Source organism: Gopherus flavomarginatus, chromosome 1, assembly GCF_025201925.1.
Source record: "Gopherus flavomarginatus isolate rGopFla2 chromosome 1, rGopFla2.mat.asm, whole genome shotgun sequence".
In the NCBI taxonomy this organism is placed as follows: Eukaryota; Metazoa; Chordata; order Testudines; family Testudinidae; genus Gopherus; species Gopherus flavomarginatus.
Genome location: NC_066617.1, coordinates 46,288,564 through 46,310,237, shown reverse-complemented (window position 1 = coordinate 46,310,237; position 21,674 = coordinate 46,288,564). Strand labels below are relative to the sequence as shown.

The 21,674-nt window shown below is 38.7% G+C and overlaps 2 protein-coding genes across 7 annotated transcripts in view; one reads left to right on the top strand and one right to left on the bottom strand.

The window, feature by feature from the left end:
• LOC127042848 (uncharacterized) overlaps positions 1 to 21,674 on the bottom strand; it is a 394,053-nt gene that overhangs the window by 292,776 nt on the left and 79,603 nt on the right. The window lies entirely within an intron of this gene.
• PTPRZ1 (protein tyrosine phosphatase receptor type Z1) overlaps positions 1 to 21,674 on the top strand; it is a 199,419-nt gene that overhangs the window by 173,391 nt on the left and 4,354 nt on the right. For 2 of the 6 annotated variants that reach the window (XM_050935993.1, XM_050935990.1), the window contains exons 15-27: positions 2,434 to 2,519; positions 4,523 to 4,543; positions 4,708 to 4,804; positions 6,104 to 6,186; positions 6,969 to 7,103; positions 9,997 to 10,131; positions 10,993 to 11,156; positions 13,006 to 13,141; positions 16,096 to 16,242; positions 17,432 to 17,525; positions 18,057 to 18,130; positions 19,344 to 19,472; positions 20,238 to 20,384. In XM_050935993.1, the coding sequence (XP_050791950.1) occupies positions 2,434 to 2,519; positions 4,523 to 4,543; positions 4,708 to 4,804; positions 6,104 to 6,186; positions 6,969 to 7,103; positions 9,997 to 10,131; positions 10,993 to 11,156; positions 13,006 to 13,141; positions 16,096 to 16,242; positions 17,432 to 17,525; positions 18,057 to 18,130; positions 19,344 to 19,472; positions 20,238 to 20,384 (1,448 nt within the window). Of the gene's footprint in view, positions 1 to 2,433; positions 2,520 to 4,522; positions 4,544 to 4,707; positions 4,805 to 6,103; positions 6,187 to 6,968; positions 7,104 to 9,996; positions 10,132 to 10,992; positions 11,157 to 11,880; positions 11,965 to 13,005; positions 13,142 to 16,095; positions 16,243 to 17,431; positions 17,526 to 18,056; positions 18,131 to 19,343; positions 19,473 to 20,237; positions 20,385 to 21,674 lie in introns of all 6 variants that reach the window. The other 4 variants (XM_050935994.1, XM_050935992.1, XM_050935988.1 and 1 more) reach the window with 3 other exon arrangements.

The following is a 21,674-nucleotide window of genomic DNA, read 5'->3' as shown; positions in this document are numbered from 1 at the left end:
TTTAGGTTTCCCAATGCACATGTTTTTAAAAGCATTGTATTTTTAGAACTATTGACATATTATGTAAAGCTACTCAATGCACAGTATGTGAAAGGCTCAAATCAGTCCAACGTAGGTAAAGTGGTTTGAGCAGAAAAAGCACTATACAACTGCTAAGTGTTATTTTTACTGTAACTGAATTCAAACACACACCATCCATTTCTATTACAGACTCTGTATTACTTCAGTGCATTGTCATTAGCATCCATAGGAGATCCACATACCAGAGCTATACAGAACATGCCCTAAAGGTCTATAGCATGAATCAGGCAACTCTAGATTGTTGGGATGTGGGACCTGGGGACTAGTCCAGTCGTTTGGACAGTGCTGATGGCACCTGGCAACTAATGATAAGACCGGGCAATTCAGCACTGCCCATAAAAAACAAGTGCAAGCAACCACCTTTCTCCTTTACTGTCCATAGCCTCAGTGTTGCCTCCCCTCCCCACCTATTGCGCATCTATAGCCTGAGGGAAAGGTGCCACAGAGGCAGTAGGGATTGAGTTGTTTGTTTCTGAGCCTGCTTTGTTTTGAGATCAAGAGGTTGCCGCATTCCAAGAATGCTGCAAATATTAGTTTACACACAGTAGATAGGAGGCCTGGTTGGCATTTGCCCATCTTGTTGCCACTTTACAAATACCCCTCTTCCCTCCTCAGGGTCTCCGTAGTCGTAGTCATAAATTGGCAATATTGTTAGAACACTTCTAAGGTTTGATCCTATCCTCATTGTAGTCAATGGGAGTTTTGCTACTGAATTCAATTAATGCATGGTCAGACCTTATTGAAGGAAGCTTTAACAATATTTTGGGCGTGTCTGTGGATATTGGTGCTTGCTTCTGTGTTCTGAGCTCATTGGAAAACATACTTCATGTCAGAATCCTTCTCCAGGTGTGAGGGTGATATTACACATTTTGTGCTGTTTTTCTTAGGCTTGACTGCCTAATTCAGTTTTAGTATTCATGTCCATTCATGTAAGGGAAAGAGCAGATGGATCTCAATACAAATCAACAAATTCATGGTAACTGAAGCCTAAAAATATTAGGTGTCCTAAATGATGAACATCTGTTGATGTAAATGGCTGTTCCTTATGCAATGTAATTGATGTTTCCTTGTCATATAAAATGGTTATGAAATTGCATATTGTGAAATAGTCGTATGTTTAATCCATGGAATGCTTTCCATGGAAAAAAAGAGATCTCTCCCCTTTGGAGCCAAAACTAGTTAAAATAATGTGTCCCTTTAACAATTAATTAACAGAACAGATGATTTTATTTACAAAGCATATTTCTTTGGAGACCTGCAGATTAAAAATCCTGAAGGTTTGTTACATGATCCTTAATGAATATTTTGCACATAAATGTTTTTCTGTATTTATGTAGAGTATGAAAGAGAGATTCTCAAATAAAATATCGCCTGAAAATTCTGATTACAGCATGTTAAATGCAAACAGAAAAAAAATCAATATCAATTTGTCATATTTATGTGTAAAGCAATTCACAACAATGTAAATATTTTATCTGTGGTATCCAGAAAGTTTTCCCTGATGTATGTAATTCCCATTAATGGTAATAAGAGCTACCTCTGAGAAAAAAGTCTTGGTTAAGAATTGCACTATAAGTCCCTGATCCTGAGAGATTACAGATGCTCAACACTTCTCATGAGACATAAAATTATTGCCAATAATTACAACCACAGAAACTTATAGTTGTACAACAAATAAAGAAAATTTGCTTGCACGAGTGATTCATTGTGAGTGAAAGAGAGAGAATAAAAGTTGCCCTTGACACTAGAGCTGATACACATGCCTTAATTAACACAGTCTTGGTGGCATGATGCTGGCTTAATTTCCTAGTCTGGGGCCTATACAGCTGGCCCCACGCACCCAGTATAATACCACACAACACAGAGCATTCTGACTCCAGAACCTAGTCATTCCTTCTCTGCTCTCCACCAACATTACTAAAGAACTCTACTCTGACTGCCTCGCTTTGAACCTGCTTCAGCAAATGGCTGAAACTCTCAACTCTCACCTCAGTGAGAGCTGAGAGCACTCTCCAATTTATAGGCTCAGCATTTTGCAGGATCAGCCCCTTGTTTATGGAAGTATCATGAGTATGCAGACATGAGGGAAAGAGAGAATCTTCAAAGGTGGAAAAAGAGCTGGATAGGGAACTTATATGTCTTGTTTCACAGGGCCTTAGCAAAACTTGTAGACAGCACCATTATTATGGGTTATGATTTTAAGAAGACAAGTTCCAAAAGCTCCTACACAAGCTGCCTGTTTTATTTTGAGATTTTGTATAGTTTGCCTAACTTTAAAGCTCGTTATATATCACTCTTGCTTATTATCCTTCACAAATATATATATGTATTTTGTCTTTTTCCACCCCTAAGATGATGTTGGAGCAATTCCAATAAAGCATTTTCCAAAACATGTTGCAGACTTACATGCAAGTAATGGTTTTACTGAAGAATTTGAGGTATGGCTCTATGTCTTTTAAATAAAGGCTACAAATAATGTCAGATTAACATTAATTTGAAAATAAAGAATTAGGCATTATTTAATGTCAGATGGGATCCTGATTCTGGGACCAATTCTGAAAATACTTCTGGACATGAGTACCTTGAACCCAGTATGTACTCATGTATATAAAGCTAAGAACATACGTAAGTGTTGACAAATTGATAGATTTATCTACTTAGACTTACAATTAGCAAGTGAACTGATGCACAGTCTTGGTATATGATAGTGAGATCTTTCAGATTAATCCCATAGCACATATAATTCATTATGTGTTTCACAAAATTGAAAATATTAACTTCATCATATAATTCATTAATTTTACTCTATATAATGAATGAATTTCAATGCATGATAAAATACTCATATGTATTTCATGAACAAGCTTTTGATAAGTCATATTTCTCATATCTAACTACAAAATTGCAAAACTGAAATAGTCAATCTCACTTCTATCATCAAAGATCTATTGTTAAAAATCTTGTATGTATGTATTCCCAAACAAAAAAGTTTGTGGAGGCATAGTTAAGGTTGTAAATAGATCATCTGTATAAATATTATTAGAATGTTATAATTGCATCAAATATGAGCATTCACGGTTAAACACCCTTTGCTTTGTTGTGTTTTCTCTGCCCATTCACAATGTATAGGGAAAAAACTCTCCTATGCTTTTTTATTTTTAATTTACCCCATAAACATTTCCTGTATAGGACACAAGATAACACTCAACGCATATTGCCTGTAGATAGGCTTGGCAGAATTCAATTATTTGGTCGAGGTTTTGGTTTGTGTCTCACCACAAATAAGAAGACCATGTACAGACCAGCCCCTTGACCAGCCCCCATCTCTATTTCCCACTGCCTAGCAGAGACCACAGTATAGGGCATTTTGTTCAGAATGCATGGTTGAAAAACAGCATTTTTACTCATAGCATAGTTGTAGATAGGAGTAAGAATCTAATCTACCTATCTGTTCTTCCAGGTTTATAAAATGTGCCCTGACTTTCTCTGCTCCTGGAGAACTTACAAGATATGCAAGACTCTAAACTAAAGTTATCTGTGCAGAGCTGACAGAAATTAGCTTTTTCAGTTTTTAATTCCTATTAACTGTAAAGCAAATCCTATTTAAAACCTAATTTACCAGGTCATTAGGCTTTAACCATGACTAGTAACCACTTCTCTTATTGTTAACTTTTAGAAAGCCTAAAAGGAAGATGTTTTGGCCTTAAAATGAGTCCCAGAACATTACAGGAAACATGATTGTGCTATTTTTAAATTAATGGAATTTATTTTCTGTTTAACAAGGTGCCCCGTATCGAAGATTGAGTTTCCTATATAAGTGAAGCATTCCATAAAATAAAAACTTGAATTACATGCTGAGAATACTGTTATGGATTTTTAAGGGCCTGCTCATGTTACCCTTACTCATTCAAATAGTCCTTACACATGCATTAGGTCCAGTGAGACTACTTGTATGAATAAGGGTTGTAGTTTAGAGCCCAAAACTGGCAGAGTATAGTCACATAAAGATGTAAAGATGCACAGTCCTGCTCCATTGAAATCAGTTGAGGTTTTGCAGTTGACTTCAATGAGAGTAAGAGTGGGCCTGTAAAACTTAATCCAGTTCCTGGACCAATAACTAAAGGCTTCTGCCCTGTCAATGAGACTACTCATGCATAAGTATTTGCAAGTCCAGAGTTTAAGACTGAGGCAAAGTCACTCAGATACATACAGATGTCAGACTTTGTTATGAAAGTTATTTCAAGTTCAGAATTTCTCATTTCTTTTACTTGCATGCATTATGTCAAAAATATTCAACATTGTTGCTATATTATAAACACATGTATTGCATGTACATAATTGTTTTCCATTGTAATTGTAATATGTATAAGCACTTCTATCCATTTGTTGTGTGCTGTGGAATTTGATTTCTTTACTTTTTTTGCATTCATTCCCTCATTAGACACTGAAAGAGTTTTACAAGGTAAGGAATTATTTCACTGCATTTTTTTTAGCAAAGAACTAGTTGTAAGATATTATAGATAGTTTGGTATACAGTTGTGGGTTTTCATGTTGATTTAATACATTTTAAGACACTGCATGTAAGTTAATATTTATTAAAATAGCATATGCCCATTTTCTTTTCAGGAAATCCAGAGCTGTACTGTAGATCTTGGTATTACTTCAGACAGCTCTAATCACCCAGAGAACAAGAATAAGAATCGATATATAAATATTGTTGCTTGTAAGTAAACACACTTGGTTATGTATTTTAGAGGTCAATGTAGAGAAGTGTACACTTATGTATTATCACTGGGGCGGGGGGAGGGAATCACACTGGTCTGAAAATTATTGGTCCTTTCTGAAGTGTTCTGTGAGTTACAGAACAGACTTTCATATCTTTTCAAGTTATTTCTCTGAAATTCTTCTACCCTACTGAGCTTTTGATAGTGAAACAAGTGTAGGCCTTCTGTGACAAAACAAAAAGAAATCGGAGACTTCATTACAATGCCATTATAAATCCAAAGAAGCTATGTTTTGATTACCAAAGTTAATCCATCTTTGAGCTGGAATAATGATGATTTATCCTCTTTAGCAATCTGCAGAATCCCAGGATCTCTAGTTGCTGCACATATAGAAATACATATTTATCAATTTTTTAGGTAGTATGTGCCCCATCACTGGATATAAATCAGTTTCATTAACTGGGGCACGTGTTCCAGTTGCTTTGCCCCTCTCCATCACGCTAGTAATTTTTAGCTAATGTGTATATATATTTAGTTCTTTTAATCTTTCTTTAATATCAGTCCTTTCAGCCTGCTGATCATTTTTGTGGCCATTTTTCTGAACTGTTGCTCATCTACCAATATTTTTCTGGTAATAAGGCCCTCAGAATTAAATACAGTGTTCTAGGTGCAGTAGCATCAGAGCTGTATAGATAATAGGACCAATTCAGCCTATTTGGCAAATTTCATCCCAGAACAAATTAGGTTCACTTCACCTTATTGAAGATTCACCTTAACGGAGGGAAAGTTAGCATTGTTTGCTCTCCCGTTCTCCCCATTTCTATCCAACACTTTACTGGAGCACTAACCAGGTGATTTTGGTTAGTTCCTGGGAGGTGCTCAGATACTGTAGTGATGTGTGGCACTATGAGAATCCATATAGACTTCCAAGGGGATACATTCTCTGACCATCTAGCCATACATCCTTCCATTGGAATTGCACATTGCACATGTGTGGAATCCTTCAAAGGGAATTGCACATGTGCATCTCACAGTGTTACCTAATTTCTCCCTTCTCTAGAAGATACATATTTCTGATTATTTCCTAACCCAAATCTCAGATGTTAGCTTGCATTTCTCCAGCTAAAATTTTGAATGTGATTCATATTTAAGCACAGAATACTTGCATATGGTTGTTGATGTGCTTTAGAATAAATATTCTAAAATCCAGTCAACGTCTCTCACTGTTAAATGTTTCCTAAAGAAAAGGAACCATACTTGCTAGAGTGCTGTGTTTATTTTGACTTGTTTTATTGCAGATGATCATAGTAGGGTTAAACTTGCACAACTTGCAGAAAAGGATGGAAGAGTGACTGATTACATCAATGCCAACTATGTTGATGTAAGTACGTTTGCATATCTACTAATCTGGTCAGGTATCTCCAAGATAGCTGAGGCACTGAGGCATCTAGGTTTCATAAAAATGGGTTAATTCTTAAATATATATGCACAAAACAATATAAAAAGCTTCTTTAGCAGGAGATTCTTTAAGGATCTGACTTAAATCCGCAAACCATCAATATGAAGATAAATCTCAGATTCTATCCTGAACACATGTTCTTGTGTTCAGTTATTGTAGAGGCTTCAGAACAGCTGATGATTTTTTATACCATAAAGTATGTGGTATGGCAGTACAGAGTGAGTATTTTCCATATTAGTATATATTTGTAATAGATACTTAATTCTTCTATCTGGGATAATCTCATGAGATGTGTATGCCATTTGAATAAGAGTCTCAAGGGGACAGCATTTTTTTTCAGTTTTAGTTACCCTATTCTTTAAACCTGTTATCTGTGAATTATACTGGTTTATTTCTTACACTAATATCATAACAGATCTTTTCAAATCGTTAGTATGTCAGTGTTCTGCCAGAACGTAGAGTAATCTAATACACAGTAAGGTATTATTCCCTTGGTTGGAATTTTACACATTAACATAATTCCATTTACATTGTATCCGGTACCACAGGCTTTATGTGAATGAAATTGTTACAAATAAAAAAATACCTGAAGTTGTGTGAGGTTTTCGTTGTATCCGTATATAAAATGTCATGTACTCTACCCAACCGCCCTTTTTATACAAACAGGACATTAACAAGTGTCATTTCTTGTATTTTTAATTTAGGGCTACAACAAGCCAAAAGCTTACATTGCCGCTCAAGGGCCATTAAAATCAACAGCAGAAGATTTCTGGAGAATGATTTGGGAGCATAATGTGGAAATCATTGTGATGATAACTAATCTTGTTGAGAAAGGAAGAGTATGAATCCATTTCTTTATATTATTTACACTAAGTGGTTCCTACATATACAGCCTATGTACATTTAAAATTTGTGATTACACTTGTATCAAATATTCTATACAAAGCAGAAGTCACAATAATACTTATATACATCTTTCAAAACATAGTATAAAAGAAAATAATAAGACCATTAATACAAATAGAAGCCATAATGCTGCATCTCAGAAGCTGTGTAAACACAGTTGGAAATAATAAATATGATTTTATGGCTAACAAGGTGTCATCTTCTTTGACACTTGATGTCCATCACTGATTGACAGAAAGAAGAGATTTCCAAGGGCCTTCCTTAATAAACATAAACATTTCATCTAATTAGAAAAGGAACAAAAACAAATGTATGTGAGCTATTATAATCTCCACGCATTATGTGTATGAAAGTAATTATAAATATCTCTTAAAATTCAGTAAAGGTAAAAGCAAACTTATAATAACCCAAAATTATAAGAATAGCTACATTAACAACCATTTGGGCATTTTGCAACAACTATTGGTCTAGCCTCTCCAGGCCCCACAGCTACCCTAAGGTTGAGGCGTAGAAAACATAAAATCATCACTGATAAAATTTGCAGCTGACACAAAATTTGAGGGACTAGTAAATAATGCAGAGAATAGGGCACATACATAGAGCAATCTGAACATTTGATAAACTGGGAACCAGCAAACAATATGTATTTTAATGTGGCTAGATGTAAATGTATCCATCTAGGAACAAAGAATGTAGGCCTTACTTACAGGATGGGAGGTCTCTATCCTGGAAACCAGTGACTGAAAAACTATTGGGGGTTGTGTTGGATAATCAGCTGAGCGTACACTCCCAAAGTCACACTGTAGCCAAAAGGGCTAATGCATTCCTGGGATGCATAAACATGGAAATCTTGAGTAGAAGTAGAGAGATTATTTTTATTATTATTTTACCTCTGTATTTGGAACTGGTGTGACTGCTGCTGGAATACTGTGTACAGTTCTGGTGCCCATAATGCAAGAAGGATGTTGATAAATAGGAGAGGGTTCAGAGAAGAGCCATAAGAATGATTAAAGGATTAGAAAACATGTCTTAGACTCAAGGAGCGCAATCTATTTAGCTTAACAAAGAGAAGGTTAAGGGGTGACTTGATTATAGCCTCCAAGTATCTACATGGGAAACAAATACTTAATAATGGGCATTTCAATCTGGCAGAGAAAGGTATAACATGATCCAATGGCTGGAAGTTGAAACTAGACAAATTCAGACAGAAAATAAGGTGTAGATTTTTAACAGTGACAGTAGTTAACCATTAGAACAATTTAGCAAAGATTGTGGTAGATTTTTAAACTAAGACCATTTTAAAATCCAGGTTAGATGTTTTTTCTAACAGATATGCTCCTGAAATTATTTTGGGGAAGTTCTATGGAATGTGTTATACCAGGACCCTACCAAATTCATGCTCCATTTTGGTCAATTTCATGGTCATAGTATTTTTAAAATGGTAAATTTCATGATTTCAGCTATTTCAATCTAAAATTTCATGGTGTTGTAATTGTAGGGATCCTGACCCAAAAAGGAGTTGTGGGGGGGTCGCAAGGCTATTGTAGGGAGGGTTGCAGTACTGCTACCCTTACTTCTGCACTGCTGCTGGTGGCGGTGCTGCTTTCAGAGTTGGGCAGCTGGAGCCCGGCAGCTGTTGGCCCGGAGCCAAGCTCTGAAGTCAGAGTGGAATTGCCACCCTTACTTCTGCGCAGCTGCCTGCAGAGCTGGGCCATCAATCATCAACCACCACTCTCTGGCCATCCAGCTCTGAAGGTAGCAATGCAGAAGTAACGGTGGCATGAGATGGTATTGCCACCCTTCTGCGCTGCTGCTGGTGGAGCGCTGTCTTCAGAGCTAGGTGCTTGGCCAACAGCCACTGATCTCCAGCTGCCCATCTCTAAAGGCAGCACAAACATAAGGGTGCTTAACAACCTTGTAACCCCCCTGCAACTCCCTTTTGGAGCAGGACCTCCAGTTTGAGAAATGCTGGTCTCTCCCATAAAATCTGTATAGTATAGGGTAAGAGCACACAAAAGGCCAGATTTCAGAGGGGAGAGACCAAATTTCATGGTCCATGATGTGTTTTTCATGGCTGTGAATTTGGTAGGGCCCTAGTTATACAGGAGTCAGACTAGATGATCACAGTGGTCCCTTCTGGCCTTGGACTCTATGAAGCTATGTATAGGGCCACATGATGAGCACAGCCTGCTTCTCTGGCAAAGGAGGTTAAATTCAGTAACAGTTCACCACTGTGAATTTACCACTGGTCACACCACTATTAATTTCCCCTAGTTTATAGCTATAGCGGAGAAGCCAGTAGCAGAGACAACACAGGAGTGGAGATGCTGCTAGGAGATCCCTTGCAATCCATGCAGAGGGATTTATCATCCCCTGGCATCTTCTCAGGGTCCTGACCTATTCTGTAATTGTAGACTCCATTTCTCCAAGAGACGGCCATCCCCAGACAACTGAGGGAAGAACTGTAGGAGAGGCACTGTAAATATGCTTTCCCTTTCTGCAGCTTCTTCTATGTCATGGGGTGATCTGAATTCTTTATAGTTAATACTTAATGGGCTATTTGGTCAATAATTGTCCATATGGATTCTTTTCTACAACATTCTTGCTTCTGAAGAGAGTGAAAGAAATGCAAAACCCAACTTTGAGATTGAAAATAAACACCTGCTCTGATAAGGAGATAGCAGAGATAACCAGACACACAGTAAGGGACAAATTCAACCTTTGCTATGTGTCCTTGGAGTTTCCATTGACTTCTGTAGATATAGTTCCCTTAAATTTGCTCATTTTAACTCTGTAGTTTGACACTGTGTTCTCTCTTTATGGCAGAGAAAGTGTGACCAGTACTGGCCTGCTGATGGTAGCGAAGAATATGGCAACTTTTTGGTCACTCAGAAGAGTGTTCATGTACTTGCTTATTACACCGTGAGGAATTTTACTATTAGAAACACCAAGGTCAAAAAGGTTTGTGATAGCCCAAAAGCATGTCTTGGACACAGGGATGTTTTATGACTTTCAGAATCTTGTAATGTCAATTGTTTTGGTACAAACTCAAGACTGAATCCTGCAGTTCTTACCAAGGCAAAAGTCCCATTGACATCACAGCGAGTTTTGCTTGAGTGCTCTCTAAATGTGGAGATGATGACCTCACAGCTGTATAACCACAATCTAATGCCCAGTTAGACTTATTAAGGGAAATTTCTATTGAGGCCACATGTTCTGCCCTCATAGCAAGCACGTTGAGTGCAGCAATAATACCACCGGCAGGGGAAAAGCTGTGGTCCTACAAGTCTGTTGCTGTGGACATCACTTAGACTAGTGAGTAGGCGGAAGTCTCAGAATGAAAAAGTCTAACAAAAAAGAAGTAGGCTGATTTTAAATCATTTTGCTCAGCAATGTTTGCTCCATTTCAGTTTAAGAGTCAGAGCTGTTCTGGGGAGAGGGAGGAGTTACGCTTGTCTGAGCATCCCAGTGGAAATACAAGCTTGAAACACACTTAGACCACTGTATATCAGGAGTAGCCCTAATGAAGGCAGATCAAAGCCTGGCTCCACTGAAGTCCAAAAGCAGCATGCATTTTGACTCAATAAAGTCAGTGGAAATACCCCTTGTGTTCCTAATAAGGAAGGCACAATTTGGCCATTATAGTACATATAACTGTATGATTCGCTACCAGTATTCTTAGGGGTCCGGTGTGCTGTATAGTGAATAGTGACTATATTAATTCAATTGCAAAATAGAATATTAAGTATATAAAGAAAACAGTGAGAAGATGGCCTTGTTCTGACTTGGTCTATTTACTTATATAACTATTTTCTGTTTCAGGGTTCCCAGAAAGGAAGGTCTAGTGGACGTGTAGTTACTCAATATCATTATACCCAGTGGCCTGATATGGGTGTTCCAGAATATACTCTGCCCGTCCTCACATTTGTGCGAAAGGCATCATATGCTAAGCGCCATGCTGTGGGGCCTGTTGTGGTTCATTGCAGGTGTGTTTTTTACTACAATAAAGTTCACTCTGATTTTTATCACATTGCTTTTTCGCACAAAAAATAATTTTTCAATGGTGTTATAGGCAGAATTTCACTTTAATTATTTAATAATTACTGATGAAAGAACACTAAATTCTTTATGTAGTAGCTGTAGCTTTTGTAAGGCTGAACAATCAACTGGCCATGCCGGCACTATGAATTGCCTAGTGACTGTAAACAATGTGATGTTGCTCTGTGCTACATATATGTTTTTCAAATTGCTTTTCTTTTTAATTTATTTTGCATGTATATATTGCAATTTGGGTAACTAAGGACTTTCCTGATACATGTATTGCAGTAATTGTTTCACTTCTGCCAAAATATGTATTCTAATTTTTTCAGCTCATATGGTCTTTGATACAGGGATGCTTTGTAGTTCTAAAAGGAGATTATGCAAAAAAGAAGTCTGAATATATTACCTGCTGAACTATAGTTCTGCTGTTTCTATCATTATCCTGTGCTCTATCAATGGTTTGAAATAGAGGAGAGTTCAGGGGAAACTACTTGAGCTCTGATAGTGCTGCAAGTTTTAGGCAGATGTACTGGTAGTGCTCACTGAGACTGAAGCAACCCAGGGAAAGTTGGTTTAAAACTGTTTACAGGACCTGGGATTACTTCACAGTACCAGTGAATGACCAGATTACTGGAAAATATGTAAGCAGGTTCTGGTTTTCTACTATAGTACCTCATCTTTGATGGAACATTTGAAAAGAGAACCTCCTCATGAATTCTGTCTTTCTGGAGCGGAGACTGATGAAGTCAACAGGTAAAGTTGCCATAGAAATCCTGCAAGTTGAAGATAATTTGTTTTGGGATGAGCTAATTTTACTGAAACATTTTTTGTACTGGAAAAAAATGATCAAGTTTTCTTTCTTATGCTGATATCTCCACCTCTGATTGTTCTTCAGAAGTCCAAAATTGGAGCTTTCCAGAAATACCAACACTGAGATATATTCCAATGGGTTGCAGAGAGATCAGCAATATGATAGCCCTCAATAACTTTTTAACAATGCTAAATTGAATGGCTTCATTCAGACCTCTCCACTAGGTCAAGTACAAATTTCAGGGTTCTAATTGCAAACAGTTTTATAAACTTCTTGTTTTTTGTTTCTGGATTGTAATGGAGTTTAGAAGGAATCTCATGGTATGAGACTAACTTCTCTTGTTACCTTTCCAAGTTACACTGAGGTGAAAATACTCTTATTTTTATGAAATTTTACTTAATTATTTTCTTATTTCAGTGCTTTTGTTATTTCATGTTTGTCATTTCTAACGGGCATATGGAGCCTGATAATCTGTATTTGTATTTTAATGAGTCTAATAGTGTGCTGCTAACCTGGACCTATTCAGTTTTACATTACTATGTTGGTGCTCAATTCTGCACTTTTACATACATACAATTCTAATTGACGTAAATGGAATTGTGACTATATAACAAAGAGCAGAATATTGACTTTACAACTCTAACCTGAACTATTCATGAGAAACTAGCTGTTTATGTATTGAGGTTTTTAATACCACATGCATCACTGTGGGATCTAAGACTGTGTTAAATAACTGGATATAGGGAGAGTGGTTGAAGGAGATAAGAAATGTCTTCCCCTTTAATAAAAGATGAAAGAAAAGAAGGGGAGAGATTCCTCTTCCTCACTTTCCTTACACTAAGAATGACTGAATATGTTATATGTAATATAGGTATGTAAGAGTTTGCGCTGAAAAACTGATATCTAAGGAGCAATAATTCACCCCACGTGAGTTCTTTCACCCTGCTTCCAACTCAGGTGCATTTTTTTTGTTTGTTTTACAGTGCTGGCGTTGGAAGAACAGGCACATACATAGTGTTAGACAGCATGCTGCAGCAAATCCAGCACGAAGGGACAGTCAACATATTTGGATTCTTAAAACACATACGTACACAAAGGAACTATTTGGTGCAGACTGAGGTAAGAAGAGAATGTGCATTATAGTAAGTAAACTGAAGCCAGTTTCTGTGACTCAGTTGGCAACAGCACAGATGCTGCGTTTCTCCTCCTCATTTACTCTGACAGGCAGGATGGTGACCAGTCGCCACCCAGGATTTTCCTGCCGGCTTGGCTTCCCTCCTTTGCTTTTAGAATTTGTTCTTGGCTACCTTAAGCAATGAGCAGGCAAGTGACCTCTGCAGCTGCGGCTGGCAACATATGCACTTTTCTGGAGGAGTTCTAGGCATTTTTGTCTGAGCTCATTTATAGAATTGTCCATAGTTCAGTAATCTGGATTGAAGCATTAAATGATGTGTATAAAAAGGCTATTGGACCAGTGATGCACAAAGATCGGCAGAATGGTGTTATGTCAATGAGAAACAATGGGTATAAATAGGACTGGGATAGGGAAATCTATTTCAGACCTCAAGAGCTGGAGTCAGATGCTGTTGGTGGTTAGATACCATGGTAATAGATGCCTCAGAAATACCTTAACTAGAGAAGAAAGTAGCCAAGTGTTAAAATGGTTGAGAAAGGGAACACATTATAGCCGTAGGAATTGGGGGAGAGACGCTTATTGTGATGGCAAGGAAGACAGCAGAATAGAGCTAAGTAAGAGGCTGGTTGGAAAATTCTGACCAAGGCTATCATTCCATTCTTAACTCATCCTATGGCTGTAGGAATTGCAGGTCTCTCAGAACAGATGGGGATATGATACAACACCAGCCGTGCATAGCATACGAGTATGACATTTCAGGGTGCAATTCAGACCAGTGAGGGACTGTGCCACACCTGCTCTGCAAACTTGGGTGCCTCACAATGCTTTGCTGCTGTAGCTCCCACTTGGTCTATTCACAGTCTGCCAGCATGCAAGTCACACCCTGAGTGTTTGTGTATAGCCACATTTCTGGCCCAGCAACAGTGTTCCCAGCAGCTTTTCAGCAAACACCAGCCACACTCTGGCTTCCAGCAGCTTTGGTTACTACTTGCAGGATGAGCCCAATACATTCCCAGTCCCCAGTTTCCCCTCCCCTCTCCCAAATGTGTGTTCTGCACTGTCCAGCCCTCTCCTGGACAGTTCAGACATATTAGGTCCATTGCCCCTCTAAGGGGATCAGCGTACAACAGTCTGCTACACCAAATGGAGTCACCAACAGAGTGCACAACACTAGATTAGTTTTGATTAAAGAATGAAACAAGTTTATTTAAGTACAAAAAGATTTTAAGTGAGTACAAGTATGAGGCATTAAAGTCAGAAAAAGAAATAAAGATAAACACTTCCTAGTAGTAAATTTAAACTAGACTTGATTCAAGATGAAATTCTTGCCACAGGTTTCCAGTAACATTGCTGACTAAGTTTCAGGTCAGGATCTGCTCCTAAAGTCCAAAGGTTGTTTCTTTTGTGTTCTTAGATGAAAAAGAGAGAGACTGATAGGGAGAGATAACTTGAGGTGTTTTTGCCTCTCATTTTTATAGATCAGTCACCCTTCGAAATGCATTTTCCTGAAGGTTACCCCTAGTTAAAAGTTCATTCAAACAATAAAGGAGACATGGTGTCTGGTGGTAAAAGAGGTTGCACATTGTTTCTTCTCACCTCTGTTTGCTGAAATGCAAATTTTCCTTGTCTCCTGTCTTCCCCCCTCTCCCTTTCTGAGGATCCTGTTTACAACTTATATGTAAATTGAGGTAAACACACATTCTTTTGCTTAAGACCCACTTGACCATTCTTGCCTCATTGAGGCTATGTGGGTTTGAACATGTGCTACCAACGTCATTCAGATGGAATTCATAACTTTACATATAATGTTGCTATACACATTTCATCATGATATTATTGACCAGTGAGTTATTAGTTTTCAGATGATACCTCACAAGGCATATTTAGCACAAAGATTATTACAATAGTGTGTAATAAGGTGTGAATACAGGGGTGAATTCAGTAACAGCCCCTCCCCCTTATAAAACTGCAAGAGGGTTAGCCACTGCTGACTCAGAGGCAGGAAATCAGAGCCCTCTTTTCTGGACAGGTCATCTGCCACCATGTTCTCTTTTCCCTTTATATGCACAATTTCCATATCATATTCTTGGTGAATGAGACTTTATTGGAGCCTTTTATTTTATGTAACCAGACTAATGGAAAATGATGTCAATAACCTGAACTTTCTGTTAAAAAGGTCTGTAAATTCCATATCTACCTCCATCGGGTCAGACTTCACAAAATTCAGTGGAGGACCTGCCAGTAACTCTTGGGGTCTGTGTTAAGGACAGCAATATTAATAATTTGTACAAAGGTTATTTTAATCCTGTGTAGGGTGTGGCTACAGGGGTGGATTTGGTCACAATGTGATTTTGTTGGACTTCTGGGTTTTAATATTACATTTCAGTATAAAGGGACACAGTCTGTTGTGATCACATTTAAGAGGCCTTCCCCTTCAGGAGCCCATACAGTATACATAGGGTATATTTTTGGAAAGCCAGGCTCTGCTGCTGCCATTCAAACAATTAAAAAGTTGCTTGACTTCCTGATTGTCTCTAATTACACTGCTCACCATTAGCCAACAAATATCACAGTTACCACGGTTATTCCTACTCTAATTATACAAAAGATCTGTGGTACCTCACACACCACTGTGTGGCAAAGGCTAATAGATTTTTTTTTGATGGTACCCAGTTAATGGAGAGTCATTGTCACAGTCAGCAGGGAATTTCTGGCTCCCAGACCCCATCTGAAGAAGTTTTTGGCACATCTTGAGTTCTCTTCAGTTATATAATTAAATAAAATTTCAACAGACTAAATCATAGCAGTAAGAGGGGAAGAATTCATAATCATATAGAAAGGTTGCTGTGAACCAACTGTTGCAATTTAACCAACGAAGGTGTTCATGGGAGCAATCTGACAATTGTTAGACCTAAGATGCTTGTTACTATTTTACTAGGAGCAGTATGTCTTTATTCATGATGCCCTGGTTGAAGCCATACTTAGTAAAGAAACAGAAGTTCTTGACAGTCACATTCATGCCTATGTTAATATTCTCTTAATACCTGGACCAACGGGAAAGACAAAGCTGGAGAAACAATTCAAGGTGAGCTTTCATGGATGTCAAAATGAAAAGTGTCAGGGCAGTGTCATTTTCATACTCTGACCCATTACAAGTAAACAGTGTGCTTGAAAAGTCTGAGACTAGATGAAGTCACTGATTATACCACAGCTTTCCATTACTTTTCTCTATTCATAACTGCTGAGACTAGATCTAGAGCAGTACAAAACTACATAGCACATCTTGGGTAAAAAGACCTAATCATGAGCTCAACCTCAAACAAGCCATGTTTTCACAAAAACAAGGGCTGGAAACACAACCTAAAAGGTGGATATTGGGCACAATTTACTGAACTGTCCCTGCTAGAGAGGTCCCAGTGGTGGAAAGACTGCCTGGAAGGGGTTGTAGTGGCACAAGGTGCCTGAAATCTGCTTTGCAGAGTAGGCAGAGCCAGCCAGTACAGCCCCAAAAGTAGGCAGTCCTGGCTAGGCAGGAGGTGTGGCATGGAGAAGATTCAACACACCCCTGCTACAGCCACTGCCATCGTGGCACCCAGGTGTAGGGCTAGTGGCTGACACAGGTTTGCTAGTTGGGGTGAACCTGACTCATTAAGTGAGAAATCTGCCTTTTCAAACAAATTTTAATTCAGGAAAACGAATCCCACCTTCATACTTGCTGGGTTATGTGGTACAACTGAATTAGTTCTCTAATTTACTAGCGAACGTTACTCACACATGCACAGTACTCGTATTTCTCTAATATAATTGATGACCGAGTAGGAATAAACTAGGCTTATTAATAGAATTCACAGTGTGTCCCTCTCTCCTGGGTAGGACGAGCTTGTAATGCTGCAAAGTCACTCCCTGGGAGAAAGCAGAACCTCAGATTGCTCAACAATGACCCTTTCAGAGAAACTAGGAGTTGGTGAGCTCAGAAGGGAATCCCCTAACAGTGCTGCATAGCTGAAAGTATATGACAGACTGGATCCCAAGTGTAAATGGGAGGAAACGTTGAAGGCCAAATTCCAACAAACCAAATAATATCAGAGAGTGGGTATTTCCCTCACTCTTCCTTTCCCTTGAAAGGCAAAATTATTAGAGCATTAATATTAAAAATGTGAATACTTGATCTAATTAAGACATTACTGTAAGCTGATTTTAATATAACTAACTCTACAGTTCATCTCTATTTTCTTCATCGTACAGTAACAGGATTCTTTTTCCTATTGTTTCAGCTACTGAGCCAATCTAATATACAGCAGTGTGATTATTCTACTGCACTGAAACAGTGTAACAGAGAAAAGAACAGAACTTCATCAATCATCCCTGGTAGGCTTGTTCAGATCCATTGCTTTCGATGGCAGTGAGGCAGAGGGTCCATGATTCCTGTAATGTAATTTTAGTGAAATAATGTTTCACACTCAGGGCTAGTTTACACTAAAAGTGCTACATCAATGCATCTGCACTGATGCAGCTGCACCGCTGTAGTGCGTCTGATGAAGATGCTGTATGCTGACAGGAGAGAGCTCTCCTGTCAGCACAACTACTCCACCTCCACGAGAAGCGCAAGTTATGCTGGCGGGAGAGCATCTCCTGCCAACATAGCGCCTGTGTGCACAGCACTTTGGTCACTGTAACTTGCGTCACTCTGGGGTGTCTTTTTTCACACCTCTGAGCAACATACATTATATCAACATAAGTGGTAGTTTAGACCTGCCCTATGTAGCCACTGTTGGGAGAAGAAGCTAGAGAGCTGGTGATGTTTTATCCTGTTTGATGGATCTTTATTTTATTATCATTACAATAATACATTAGCCAGACAGTACAACATATAGACTAGTTCACAACTTTCTTTTACAGTGGAAAGATCTAGAGTGGGTATCTCATCACTATCTGGTGAAGGTACAGACTACATCAATGCTTCCTATGTTATGGTAAGTCAAATTGTCTGGTCTGCTGAAAAATACTCTATACTGCTATATATATTTTCAGAGTTGACAGATATCTGCATATTAGTGGCACAGTCTTTATTTTGAAGGGATTCTCTGCTTTCTCTTTCATTTGTCACACTTTCCATTCTTCCATGGGGGATGCTGCACTGGAATTGTTTTTAAGTCCACTCAAACATATTACAGTTTGACTCAGCATACAGTAAGAATGCACAACACTTTTAAAATAGTACAATTTAGCACAAATTATGGGTGAGATTCAAAGGTTAATTAAAGCAACCAAGTTTTTTCAAGCCTCAGTGAATCATTCTGGCAAAAACAGTGTCCACATGTTGGGGGAGGGGAGCCATAGCCTTGCTTTCTCCCTGATCATGTGCAGGGACCAATCTATGAATGTTTTAGTGCCTGTGCAGGAGCCACAAAGTGTTGCCTCCCGCCTTCCGCTTTTCCCCCTGCATCATTTTTTTCCTTTGGATTCCTTTGTAACCCCTTCACTGTTGTCTCCCTCACACCACGGCCATCTCTCGAGAGTGGAATCCACTGTGCTGGCCACAGTGAGTAGGGGAGAGAGAGGAGGAGAAAGCCTTGGCTGGGGATTCAGAAGCTTTAGGAGAAGCCTCTGCCAGCTGGTAGGAGGACTTGATGGGAAACCTTGCTCACGGCCTGCAGTCCTGCTTATGCATGGCATTTTACCAGGCATACCTGAGAGTGACAGCAGAAGCTGTCACTCTTGATGAGTGACATTTGACAGGTATGTCTGGGCTTTCTTTCATAAAGCAGGGAAGTTATAATTAATGCTAGAGGATTTCACAGAAAGAATAATTATTTTAAGAAATTGAATTTATTCTTTTGCTGTGTACCCCAAATCCCTGCAGAAACCTGGCCAGGGCAGAGCAATCAGTACATATGTCTGGGCTAATACCCATTTTTATTTTGAGTTGGCAGTTCACCATTATCTCTCTGCTGCTTGCAATACATTTTTGGGGAGGAGGGGGCAAACTTGAACATTTATTATTTGTTTTTTATTGGTTTTCTCCTTTTCCATTTGACATGCATTGATTTCTGTTCCTGGAAGTCACATGAAATACAGGCCAATTTAGCTCTGTTTTTTAGACTTCCATCTTTGTATAGTGAAAACTTCCTTTAAATATATATATTGATGGACATCAATTCTCAGACTGATGTTTTTGTTTTGCAGGGTTATTATCAAAGTAATGAATTCATTATTACCCAGCATCCCCTGTTACATACCATCAAGGATTTCTGGAGAATGATATGGGACCATAATGCTCAGCTAATAGTCATGCTTCCTGATAGTCAGAACATGGTAAGATTGATGTCTAATTGTGGTTTGATCCAATGTAGGCTATAATAGTATCCTAATTTAAAAACACGAAACAGGTCAACACAAAATTGGATATGGAGTCTGAGACTCTACCAAACACAGTTTTGATAGTACTGATCTGAAACATATGGGAAATCAGCTTGTATTATTCACTGTGGGCCAATTCTTGAGGCCTTATTCAGGCAAACTCCAACTGAAGTCAATAGTAGTTTATCTGAGTCAAAACTGAGAGAGACGCTCAAGTGTTGGAGCTGTATGTGTGTATTAAGAATGAGCTAATGCACTCTTCAAGGACTAGTGGCATATGCTATAGAAACATCTCAGGGTTTTTATTTTTATGTTTTGGGTAAGACCTGAGGCATGGGAAGGGGACTGTATATGAGTGTGCATTTTGGAGGACAGTCAGGCAAATGCTTGAGAGAAATTTCTGTCATCTGAGAAATAGCTGTGAACATGAAATTCTACAGTGTCATTTTCTCTGCAAACATTTCATGAAGATTATTCTTTTCATAAATGGGAAAGACTTTTAAGTTAGCCTTAGTGATCAGGGCAACTTCTGAGAACTGTAAATAATTGTGCCTGCAAGAAAAGACATTTTTAATCCTGTCAAATTTAAATTCATGAATTAAACTTTAAGACTGTCACTTATGTACATTTTGCATTATTTCTCTACCAAAGCATCTACATTGGATTGTTTTATTTTGAGAACTGGAAAGAAAATTACTTAACTTTGTGGCTTTTTTATAGGCTGAGGATGAATTTGTTTACTGGCCAAACAAAGATGAGCCTATAAATTGTGAGAGCTTTAAAGTTACTATGATTGCTGAAGAACACAAGTGTCTGTCTAGTGAGGAACAGCTTATAATCCAAGACTTTATTCTAGAAGCTACACAGGTAACATCATTAAAGTGGTACACTTGTGGGGATTTGATTTGTTAAAGTTAAATTATAAAGGTTTTAATGTTAAAAAAAAGAATATGCGAGGTCCTTTAAACACACAGGCCAGGATCCACAGAGGGACTAAGGCATTGCACTCCTGAGCTTCACAACACCAAACTTTTAGGTGATTAGAAAACACTGGAATAAACTGTGATCCACAAAGCCTTAATTAGGCACATAGGCTCCCTATACAACAAATGGGGAGAGGTAGGCAGCTTAGAACGTGACCCCCAAAAGCCAGCCCACTAGGTGGGGAAAGGCTTAAAGATGTTGATGAGAGAAGTGTATCCTAAGCCTCATCCCTCTCACAAAGATAGGTGCTGAAGTCTGGGGTGAAGGGAGACGCCTGTCTCTGGGGAAAAATAGGCAGGCCTTGCAGACCTGAGCTGGTAAGCATGCTCAGAGGCTGCCTAGCTCCACACAAAACAACCAGGGGAAGTGGAGAATAAACTAGGATTCCCTTATTGTGTTTTGCCCAATGGTTGGGGTACTCACCAAGGATGCAAGAGACCCCTTGGTTCAAGTCCCTAATCTGCCTGATGAGATGAAGGGAGTTGAACATGGATCTGCCACCTCTCAGGAAAGTGCGCTTATCAGTAGACTACATAGAGATTCTCATTTTTTCTCTTGCCCAATTAATATTTCATTATTCAATTGTTTAAGTGGAACAACTTCAGTAGGAGAGATTGAAGGAGACCCACGTTAGAATAATCCATAGAGCAGTGACCAGGTCACTCACCTAACAGGTACTTAATCACTCTTCAAATCCCTTCTATCAGGTCTTGATCTGGTGCTCTCCCACATCCCAGGTGAGCTCCCTAACCACTGGGCTGAAGGATATAAGGGAGCCCCAACACTCAGCTGTTTTGTGCTAGCCAGTCTCTGAGTTTGCCTACTAGACAGGGCTCTGCAGGCAAGATAAGTGTGTGAATATATATCTCCATCCAGTTTGTGGATCACCTTGGGGCTCAGGCAGGAGATAGATTCCAGATGCCCAGAGTAAGGGCTAGTGTACAATGGGAATTTACTTCAGCATAGCTTCATCTCACAGGGGTGTAAATCTGGGGATTAGGCATCTTAATACCTTTGTGGATCCAGGATACAGCTTGTAAACTCTTTGGGAATAGAACATGTGTTTCTATGTGTGTGCAAAGTAATGAAGGTTTGCTCCCACTTAGGCTTTTGCATACTATAATAAATGATAATACAAATAATAAGTAATAGTAATTGCATGAATGGAACGCT